At 38.6% G+C, this 11,668-nt stretch overlaps 1 protein-coding gene across 1 annotated transcript; it reads left to right on the top strand.

Annotated features, from left to right (window-relative positions):
• Positions 1-2,382: 2,382 nt before the first annotated feature.
• On the top strand, positions 2,383-10,667 carry saal1 (serum amyloid A-like 1). The gene is made up of 13 exons (XM_026175667.2): positions 2,383-2,578; positions 4,537-4,736; positions 4,883-4,984; positions 5,607-5,690; positions 5,806-5,885; positions 6,173-6,232; positions 6,313-6,428; positions 6,595-6,760; positions 6,925-7,007; positions 7,122-7,307; positions 9,276-9,433; positions 9,542-9,634; positions 10,300-10,667. Exons 1-13 carry the CDS (start codon positions 2,575-2,577, stop codon positions 10,375-10,377), a joined length of 1,410 nt encoding a protein of 469 aa, XP_026031452.2. The 5' UTR covers positions 2,383-2,574; the 3' UTR covers positions 10,378-10,667.
• Positions 10,668-11,668: the final 1,001 nt, after the last annotated feature.

The following is an 11,668-nucleotide window of genomic DNA, read 5'->3' as shown; positions in this document are numbered from 1 at the left end:
AAATTATACATTTGTATTGCTTATATAGTTTGGTGTACTATGGAAAAAAATAAAAAATATAGTATTAAAAACATTTTTTTTAAGTTTCCATTGTAATGCATGTGGAGCATCATGATATTCTGAACCTTTCTTTGAGGAAACTTTCTCTGACTGGACTTAAATTTTAATAGAATTTCCCTGGTTTATGTATTCTAATATTATTTGGAGATTTTACATCAAATCAGCATTAAATTAATAAGAAGCCTTGGTTAATACAACAGAAACTTGTTTTATGTTTTCAGCAAGTAAATTGATATTCCAATAACCTAGATACTACTGTGTACAGTGAGTTCAAGCCCTCATGTTTGCAGAAACATTCTGATAAATGATCAGAATTTTAATATTTCTGACTGTCTGGGTCAAAATTGAATCGAATGAAATCAGTGAGATCAGTGAAATCAGTGAAACCCAGCCCTTTATGTAACTTCATGGACAGAGAAGCTGTTTAGCGGAAGGTGCCTTACAGAAGGAGAAAGAGACATGCTACAAGCCTCTCTGTGCGTTTTGTTTGTTTGTTTGTGTTTGTTTTTTTTGCTGTAAGTGCAACAGTTTTCAGAATCAACTTATAATTTTTAAAATATGACACTATCTTGCAGATTCAATCCACTACCAGCTTCGCTTCTCTCACATGTGGACACGTAGTTCCCAGAGGTGGGACCAAGTCATTGTTTTGCAAGTCTCAAGTAAGTCTCAAGTCTTTATCCTCAAGTCTCAAGTCAAGTCTCAAGTAATGTCAGGCAAGTCAGAGTCGAGTCTCAAGTCACTGGTGTAAAAGTCCGAGTCAAGTCACAAGTCTGAAACTTTGAATTTCAAGTCCTTTCGAGTCTTTAAAAAAAAAACAACGAAAAAATAATGTTGCAGTTATATGCTAAATGTAAATATTAGACCATGTAATTTTAAAATCTGTGTTTTTCTCAACACATGACAAAATAGTGAACTTAGAAAATATACACAAATTGTGAAATTGCACCTCTTTAAAATGCAGCTCAATTAAACCTAGCTCCAAGAATAATTTTCACCGACAGTTCTGAGATAAGCTGCATGTTATTCTTGGATGCGGTTGTAGGACCAGCTTTAAAATCGCATGACAAAAATATACACATTAAAAAAAACTGTATCACCAACGTAGCCTGGACAACATTTGCTAGTTAGATGAAGTCAGCTATCTCATCGTAGCATATTTATATGCATATTTATAATCATACGGTTCTTGGAGTGAGTGCATACACTCATGAAGTTTAGTAACTTCAGGTCACTGCAACAAGCCCAGGTACAGTTTACCGACGGATGGGTACAGGACCTTGAACTGCACCGTGTAGAACGAAAGACCATCGTACGTATCATAAGTTTACCAGTCTCACAAATCGTCGTCATAAATACACATTCCTTAACCGTTTATTAATAGGACCTTTGAGCTCAACGGTAGTTAATTAGTAGTGGAAATAATTTCTGGTAGCATCACAGAAATGTAGCAGTGACAATAATACTGTATGCTGTAATCGTACTGGGCAATTAGTGATACAAAAAACCTGTTTTATCCTGTGAATAAAAGTATATGTTTTTGTCAATGTACCATAATAACAGAAGCGAAACGCAATATTGTGTCAGGACAATTCACTATTTATGCACAATAAATAAAGGAGCATAGCGCGACCATTTCTGTTCAGCGCCAGACTTGCTTGTAACCTATATCACTAATTATGTTATGAAAATGACGTATTAAGGACTAAAAGACACTGACCTTCGTGTAAATGCTTGGAGCAGACTAACCTGTGAGCTGGAGTGTTCTGGGACGTTATATTTGATCTTTGAATGGCTGCAATCCAGGCCATCCGTTGCGTCTTTGTTACTTCGGAAACATGTCTTGAACAATTTCTCTTCAACGACGTAATCCGATAACAACCGATCTCTTTACCCGTCGGCTTCCCGTGGCTGTCATGCGACCGGCTATTGCAGTTAATCATACAACAGCTTCTTGACATTTTTGTGTTTCTTTTTATCGCTGTATAACTGATTTTAATTAAAAGCCTGCGTGCGCTAGTACCGCTTGCCACGAGTTCCCAGAATCCTTTGCGGTTCTACCCGTGAATGACGTCACATTTTCAATCTCTATATAATATGCATGTTAGATTTTATATTTGGGGTAAAATATCAAGTCTTTTCAAGTAAACCGGTTCAAGTCCAATTCAAGTCCCAAGTCATTGGTGTAAAAGTCCAAGTCAAGTCACAAGTCTTAGAACATTTTTTCAAGTCAAGTCTAAAGTCATAAAATTAATGACTCGAGTCTGACTCGAGTCCAAGTCATGTGACTCGAGTCCACACCTCTGGTAGTTCCGTCTGCGCACTGCAGATGGCGTTATTTATTTGCGGGTGGCAGGAAGCTTGGTCCTGGTTTCACGCATGCGCAGATACCCACTAGTACTAAATGGAGGCTGTTTGAAACAACCGAGCGGCTTGCTGTGGTGGAAAAGTTAAAAGCATCCGATGATATTGCCTTTAATTGCCTGCTAATAACGGTAGTCAAGAGCGGTCAGTATGGGTGAGTTAAAAAGTGTGCGTCTGCCTGCGAAAGTTAGATAGAAATCCACCATTAATAACTAATTATAGCTGTTAGCTTAACCAATGAACGTGAAATGGACAACATTTAGTATTTATAAGCACCACCTTTACCTTTTACTGGGTGTGCCTTTGTTGTTTCTTGATATTTAGCGTTTCAATATTTAGCATGACACTGAAATGATACAACAAGATTTACTGTAATCTGTTTAAGCTTTGTGTGGTGAACTATAAACTGTATTCAAACCCTGCCACGGTACATTTAACGTTACGTTAACGACAAAGTGCCAGGAGGGCTGGCTGCCTTTTCCTTGTCCGGATAAATACCTGTAAAATTAAGGTATGCCGTCATTCTAATGCTCCGAGCATGTCAAGCGCAGTGGCTGTCGCGTATATGGCACACTTTAAAACAACAACTCATAAAAACAAGTTCAAGTTAAAATGCGATTCATTGCAAACGTCTAATGTAAAAGGCAAACGTAAACAAAAGCACGACTATAACGAAAAGGAAAGGTAAAGTAAACAAGTGAAATAAAAACCTAACAAACTTAAAAGAGTAAATAAGAAAAACCTTGACTGTGGACTTGGGGGGGAGTCAAGCCTCATAGACAACAGTCAAGCAGGCTATAACAGAGAAATCCCAGCCACTTTGGGTTTTTAGGTGTGGTTTGGGAGCTGAATATGAGGACATATATGGAGATAATCGATCTCTAATCTATCATGCAGCTGATCCTTAAAGGGCTCTCAAAAATTATTAAAATGTATTGGTTACCAAATTCTTGAGCCATCCTGGCCATATTTTGCTTCCAAGGAGAAAGGGTTTAGTCCAGTCTTTGTACCTGACTATTTTCTGAGAAATATTTTTCCTTGTTTGTTTTTTTGTTTGTTAAGCCACTTAACACTTGACCTATCAATCACCCAAACAACAACAACAAAAAAGATAACTGACTCAAAATCCAGCAATGGCCTGAAACAGACCTGAGAGATGCGGCTATTACAACTTACATCTATAAATATATTGTTTCATGCATTGTTCAAAACACTAGACTTAAGGAGCACGACGCCCAGCCGAAAACACTTCAAACAAGTTGAGTTGTTGCTTTCACATTATGAGTGTTGGGCCGAAGTTTTGGAGGAAATCTGCAATGTAGCATGCTGCACTGCAACGACAAGCCGAACAACGCATCTCTGTATGAGCTTAATGGCACACTTGATCCGAGACTGGACACTCTGTAGTCAATATTTGCAGACAAGCTAGTTTTCTAACAATCATACAGGAGCAGTAATGATAGCTGAGGAAGCTCTTGCGTGACTGGGGTCAGCTAATGTGTGTCACAACGGGATAATGCCATGTAAGGCCCATATTTAATTCATTTTTAATTATTTAATTTAAATGTAAAAATATAAATAGTAGTTTCGATGTGGTGATAATATAAACTATTCCCTCATTTTTACGGAAAATGCACTATATTGTTATATCCATTGCTAATGATTTGTAACAGGATTTTTAACATTTTGTTTGTGTCACACAGTCTTATTGACAATCAAAAATGACTGGAATTGGATTAACGTGTGTACAGGGAATTATAGTATTTTATATAAGAGGTAATACAAGCAGGGATAATTATTTGTACGTTTTTTGTAGTTGGTAAATGCAAGGAAGTAGCTATTAAAACTCCAAGCTTTTTAACTACAGTTGTACATATGTGGATAGAGGTTCAAGTGCTTTTGTTAGGGTATTAACAGAAGTAAGGGGTAAAATTACTTAGATTTTGCTGCCACTTATTGATGTTAAATTTTTCAATCTGAAGAGATCTGAATAATCACTGAGCCTTTACATCAAGTGCTACGGAGAAGTTTGTAGAAATCAGAAACACCAAAATATTGGCTGATAATCTCCTTCATCATTTCTGTAATGCGTTCCTTGGTTTATTTCCTCAGATGGTGGCGCTGACGGTGCTGGGCTAGTGGAGAAAGAGAGCTCATCCCCTCCAGCTGAAACACAGTCTCCTATCATGGACCGTAACCCATCACCACCCCCAGACGCAGCAGATGGAGCGGAGGACGAAGATGTGGATGCCATTGGAGACACTGTTTACAGCAAGCACTGGCTTTTTAGCACCCTGACTCATCTCATCCATGTAGGTTGGCTGCTGATGTAAACTGAAGTGATAAATATTGCACGTTTCATTCAGCACTTAAGTCATGCATCGGTTTGCTGGTTTGGTAGGTGAAAGTGTGCAGTGTTACAGCAGCATTTGCTAATGTCTGTAAAATTGTCTTGCAGATGGTCACAGAGCATTCAGAAGAGCGCTGTGAAGGTCCAATGCAGCTATCTGATGATGAGGAGGAAGACTTGTGCAGAGTGTGGGATATGGCAATGGATAAGGTAGACTTTCTCTTCTGTGTTCCAAAGACCACACACTGTTTGTTTTCCTTGTTAAAGGAGAATAGTTTCATTTGAACAAGTGGCATCGAGGTAAGTATACTGCCCAGAACAGAGAAATCAATTACTCGTTAAAGAAAAATTGAAAAATAACAATAGAATTTGCATTTCTGCAGGTAAACTTTCCAAATACCAAATGATGTTAAAGCTTAAAATATTGCTCTGTCACACATGATGCATACAGCTTGTGTCCTGTTTAATGGCGATCGTGGCTCAAGAGTTGGCAGTTCGCCTTGTAATCGGAAGGTTGCCGGTTCGAGCCCCGGCTCCAACAGTCTCGGTCGTTGTGTCCTTGGGCAAGACAATTCACCTGTTGCCTATTTTTTTACTGCAAGTAGTTTTGTCAACAAACTCAAGTTGGTTTTATCACACCTTGTTTTGGTATGAGTTATTACAACAGAGTTTATAATAGCTATCTTTTTTGCATTTAAATAATTTAATTACAAAGCAGTGCAAATAAAGCTGGTTTCTACCTGCCTGGCTTTCACATGGTCTGCAGTTAAAAGTGATTAATTAAATGTTTATATATTTACTAACTGACTATTTATTTACCACCTGTTTGTAGGATGTGGCTGGTTTTCTGCAGGAATTTAAAGCTGCAGATATTCTTCTAGGAGTGATTTCCAAATCACGTTGTCCACGACTTACAGTGAGTGAAATCCTTTTTTTACGCATACTTTCTCTACCAGAATAAGTCCTGTACAATTAATTTATTTTCTACCGGTAATACATTTCTGATACAGTGCTTTCTTTTTTTCCTCTAGGAAATTAGTGTGGGAATCCTTGGGAATATTTCGTGTTTTCCTGAAACTTGTATGACTTTGAGCCAAAATGAGGACTTGGGGTGGGTAAAAAAAAAAGTTCTTTGATAGATGTTGTGCATCAGGGGTGGGGAACTCCAGGCCTCAAGGGCCAGTGTCCTTCGAGTTTTAGGTGTGTCTTTTATCCAACACAGCGGATTCAAATGTTTAAATTATCTCCTCAACAAGTTCTCCAGATGTCTGGTAATGACCTAATGGTTTGTTGACCCAGGGTGATATCCAAAACCTGCAGGACACTGGCCCTTGAGGCCCAGAGCTCCCCACCCCTGTTCTACATAAATGGGTTTCAATCTACTCTTTGTGTCCACAGGTCTGTGGTGCTGCTGCTTCTGGGAGATACCGATCCTCCAACACTGCTGGAAACAAGCAGGTGCGATTTGCATTTTATGTAGACGTGTGAAATAGAGAAACGGAACGAGAAATATTCATATTTCCTCATGATGTTTGCAGATTGCTGCTGACCTGTCTTTCTCAGAAAGATGTCTGTTCACTGTGGCTTCAGCGAATACGACAGCACACATCTGTGCGCTCCAATCTCTGTTTCATCATGTGCAGCTCCACCAATAGTATTTATTTTTATTCTGTTTAATTCCAGTTTTAGTCCATTTCTCCAGTAATAACCTGGTTACTTGTATTGTTTGACACTGCAAGTCCCTGTGACGCTTATAATTATTGTTGACATGAGTGTGTTGTAAACTTACCATTATAAGTATATACTGAATGTGTTTACAGCGGATCTGCTTGAGAAGGTGGGAGAACTAGTTGACAAATTGTTTGACCTTGATGAAGAGTTAATGAAGAGTTGGATCACAGCTCAGCCTGATGAGGAGCAGGGGGATGATGGTGAAAGCCATCTGGAGATGACCTCATGTCTTCTTGAAGCAGCCAAGCAGCTCAGGTGGGAATCTGAATCTGTTTTATGAAGTATTTGTATTACTGTTTTTGATGACGCATATCATTTAACCAGGCTCTTACTGCAGAGTTAAACTAAATACAATGTACTTGTGAAATTAAAGGTGAGGTTGATTGTCAAGAATCCACAGTATTAAATTGTTTTCACAGATCAGAGAGTCCGAATGGCCTAGAGGTTTACCTTCATATCCTCCAGTTACTTACAACTATAGATGAGGGGATTCAGGTTTTTGGTGAGACATTTCAGTACTAAAAGGTCTTTATTGAAATCTTGTTCTTAAACCATTATCAGATAACAATAGAGAAGTGGTTGCCTTTTAAAATTAGACTTTGTGTATTTCTTCTAGCTGCTTCTGATGGACCGGGGAAATCTGTGTGGGAGTTTGTCTGTGACGTCGTGTGTGAGGACCTCTGCCAACCAAATGATCTTCCAGTTGTACTGCATGAACAGAAAAGCATTCTGGTCCAAGCACTTGCTGTGCTGCAGGCTCTTTATAAATGTCACGATGAGTGGTGCAGCAAAAGTGACAGAAGTAAGTTTTCATAAAGCTACACTGATGTTTAGCTGCACAGAGAATGTTGCCGATAATAATAAGTCCTCTTGATAGCCATACAGGAAGTGAAGAAAGCAGATTTTGTGGTCACCCCATTGTTTGAATAATAAGTTTAAATGAATGTTGCTGTATATCACGGTATGATTTTCAGTGCCATCCTAAAATTAGACTTGTCTGTCTGTTAAGCTGTTGTCATATTGAAGCCTAAAACACCACCAGAGGTCACCAGTGTTCACAAACATTCAGCTGAGCTCATTAGGCTGTGAGCAGGGGTCCGTTCTTCGTACCTCGCTTAAAACATCCAAGATCAAATCATCGCGCCAACTTTGAGCTCGCTATTCCGGTTCTCCAAACACACCTGTTGTTGACGATTAGTATAGCTGGATGAAGTAATGTGAGATCACTGGGTGGCTTAACAGGGGCTACGCATCGATAGTAGAAACATTGATCGGCAACCCTTTGATTGGTCGGCGAAAATGTCGAAGGAGCGCGCTCAGTATTTTTCGGCAGCAGAGCAAGAACTCTTGAGTGAGGGATTTCAGGAGTTTCAGAGTTTAATTAAAATGCAAGGGAACACTGCAAAGGCTGCAAAAGCAAGGAGAGAGGGCTGGCAGAAAGTTGCTGACAAATTAAACTCGTAAGTAATTTAATAATAATACTAATGGAGTGGATTGATATAGCGCTTTTCAAGGCACCCAAAGCGCTTTACAATGCCACTATTCATTCACTCTCACATTCACACACTGGTGGAGGCAGCTACAGTTGTAGCCACAGCTGCCCTGGGGCAGACTGACAGAAGCCAGGCTGCCATATCGCGCCATTGGCCCCTCTGGCCAACACCAGCAGGCGGTAGGGTAAATTTATTATATTATATTATATTACATTATATCCTCTTTCACATTAGAGCCACAACAGGACCCACTAGAACATGGGAACAAGTAAAAGTGAAATATAAGAATATTCTACAGAATGGTAATATTTATCACTTATATTGCTTTTAGTCTCTTGAAAAGAGACCCTGAAATAATCTGTTTGTTTGTTTATCACAGCAACCAAGAAAAGGGCAGAGCAAAAAAAGACAGGTGGTGGTCCTGCACCCCCTCGTCAACAAGTTGGTTAAGTAAATAATACCCTCACGGGAAAATCGATATCTCTCTATGAGCACACTGTCGCGCTGAGCTAAAGGATCCTGTCTGTCCCGCAATATACGCTGAATTCTGAGGACTCTCCTTATCAATCTTGCACCTTCCGCAATGGGTTGGTCGCGTATATGGACAGGACACGGCTGCGACAGACTTCCCAAATCCACCTTCGCTTTTATAGCCGTGGTCTCTCATCTTGATTACACGAAGTAATTTACTATTACTACTCTAAAATATGAATTACATCTGAAATAATCAAATACATGAAATAGAATGATTAATAGTACATTTCCCTTTTTTTAGGAAATGACCTGTATGTATCTGTATGAAATCAATAAAAGAATCAAGTACTGCATTATCTTTAGTTACATTGATAATATTTATTTATGGTAAAACAGTGGTAAAATGTCACTGTTGCTTTCGTATAAATGAAGCGGACATACCTGAGTGGCTGCGATCTAATCCTGTTTACATAAAGTAAACCTGCTCCCGAGCAGGTTTACGCTTACGGATCTGTTGCTATGACAGCAAGTCCCGGATTAGCTTCAGAGAACCGAACGATCCAAGATCACACGAAATCGTCAACAATCAAATCCAGCTAACTTACTTAGCGAGGTACGAAGAACGGACCCCAGAACTGCAAACAGTAAACAAAGATTAAACTGTGTGGAAGTGTTTGGGTTTTAGTCTCTTTGAAAAGGATGACCCATCTGTGCAGTTTCAGTTTTTTGGGTGATGAATGAATATACGGTAAACATTATTTTGTTTTTTTTAATTTGCTGCATTTTTGGTTGAATACCTCTAGGTTTGCCTCTCATTGGGAGCATCTTGCGGGTATGCCAGTACCAAAATGAGTGCAAAGACGGCAGTGCAAACAAAGAAGATGAAAAAGATGAGCACCTCGAGACTGTTGCAGAGATCACAGCAGAGTTTTTGGCTGACCTCTTCATTCACATTCAAAAGGTAATATTTAGGGATTTATTTTGCTCACTTTTGTGGGCCAGATCATTTTAATCAGCAGCCAGTAAAAACCAAGGTTTAAATATGGATTTTTTTTACCCCCCATTTTAGGACACAGTTGCAGATTTGGTGAAGAAAGTTTACCTCACAGAGAAAACCTGCCTCGCAGCTGCTGCCACTTTACTTCCCAAGTTTAAGAATTCAGTAAGTGCTCCTTCTAAATGGTTAATTTACAATGAGACACGTACATGTGAATAGATACCGTTCAAAGGGGTTTAGGCCGTTTTAAGTTAACTGAGGTTTCATTTGCACAAACACAACAAACTGTTGTTTTGTCAGAAATAACGGGACAACTTGTCAAATATTTTAACACAGACTTATTGCTTTTACTTGAGAAGGATGAACTCATGTTACAGAGTTACAGTCAGATTTTTAAGACCTGGAGTCCTTGTAGGTATGTTACAGTGAGTCACAGTTCATCATGAAATCCTAAAACCTTCTGATTAAAATTCAAATTTATATTATTTTGAAAAGATTTATTGAGAAAAAAGATTTATTCATAGCAAAATGAACAATGACATTCTTCACTGGGTATAAAAAGCAAATGCTCAGAATTTCTAATACTTTAATACCTTTGGTGGGTTTTCAAGATACAATACTACTATACTATTTAAAAAACATCACATAATACTTGTCCAGATGTAAACTGTAGGCAGAAATTGTTGACCTGTAATGCTATTAATACAGCAAAAGACTTATTTTAGAGCTCGTGTCAGATCAGGATGTGTGATGGACTGCTGCCATACTCCCACAGCTCCTGTGGAAAATAAACATTATGTTTCCACCCTGCCCTTCCTCCTCTTGTGCAGTTTCAGCACCTGCAGACCGTGTTGTCAGAGGCTGATCCCCAGTTGGCAGATGTGATAAGGACACAGTGTCCCGTCTGAAGCACCCTGCAGATCAGTGTTCAGCACTCATTCAGACTCTCACCTCTGCTTTTTATAGCAGCCAGTATTTCCTCCCCAAAGATCCTGCTTCAAAACGAGCTATTTGCATTTCCACTGGAAGGACAACATCACGAATGGCAAACTGTCATGTATTTGAATATTGTAAGCTACTTTTAAGTTAAGTCTGGAAAATTAAAGTTTGGGGTTGTTGTTTTTTTAAGCCTTTTTTAAGAATACTATTTTTGTATTTAATTACAGACAGTGTTTAATTAAAAGTAATTTGTCTTTAAGCCTTTTTTAGTGTTTTTTCATGTAGAAATTGCAAAAAAAGAGCTGAATAATCTGCAATGAGGAATTCAAGTCATTATTAATACTACGTTCTGATTCCAGACTCTTTAGGAATAAAGTATTTTTCTTAACATTCAGCTTCAGTCAACACAATTTAGAGCTTTTAAGACAGCCAACTGGCACTAAAATTTAATAATGTCAAACCACAATTTTAAGTGTTTTTTTTATATAAGGTAGTAGTTATATATTTGGTTATAAGTAAATGAACTCACTTTGGTTATTTAAATGCTTCTGACTGGAGAAAATATCTTCTCACAGGCTGAGAAAAGAAATTTCTAACCAAACATTAACAAACCTGTATGCTTACTTCTAAAATACTTCGAAATGCACTGTTAAATATTCTAAATGTATGTATATTTGATTAATTCTAGATTTTTATCTAATTAAATTTAAAAAATATAAATATTTATTTAAGATAAAACTGAGATAAGTGTATGGGCTCACCTTTTTAAGCATATGAGTAATGATGCTAATGCTGATGACAACATCAAGTGTTTACCAGAGGGTGACAGTCACTCTTGTAAGGACAATAAAATTAGATGAAAGGCTTGAGCCTGGCAACAATGAACTCATTTGGTTTCCAAATACCCCATTTCGCCCACTCATGGAGAAGAGCAAGAGAACCTGCGCATTTCCAGCAAAGCTCAGGAAGGCTCTGTGAATATAGCAGCTTTTTAATTAAAGCTTGGATTGATGTGAACGCTCTTTCTAATGGAAATCCCGAGTGTACGTGAGACAGATCGCCCTATGTGGGGGGAGAAAACACAGAACAAAACACGTGTTTGAGCGTCAGCTACACCCATGATCCACGTAGGTTGAGGTAACCAGTGTCTTGATCTAGACGTCATGACCTGTTTGTGCTGTAAATGGCTAGAGTGTAATCACGCTTGGCCTGTCAAGCTTGCTTGTAGCCAGTGACTTGCACTGTGCTCGCTACTCTGTC

The sequence above is a fragment of the Astatotilapia calliptera genome, chromosome 7 (assembly GCF_964374335.1).
Source record: "Astatotilapia calliptera chromosome 7, fAstCal68.1, whole genome shotgun sequence".
NCBI lineage: Eukaryota > Metazoa > Chordata > Actinopteri > Cichliformes > Cichlidae > Astatotilapia > Astatotilapia calliptera.
Note: the sequence above shows the minus strand (reverse complement) of the source record. Positions and strands in the feature narration are given on the sequence as shown.

Coding starts and splice junctions, on each gene's coding strand:
- saal1 (XM_026175667.2), top strand. Junction 6,761..6,924: donor GAAGCAGCCAAGCAGCTCAG/GTGGGAATCTGA, acceptor TTGTTTTCACAG/ATCAGAGAGTCCGAATGGCC. Junction 7,308..9,275: donor GTGCAGCAAAAGTGACAGAA/GTAAGTTTTCAT, acceptor GAATACCTCTAG/GTTTGCCTCTCATTGGGAGC.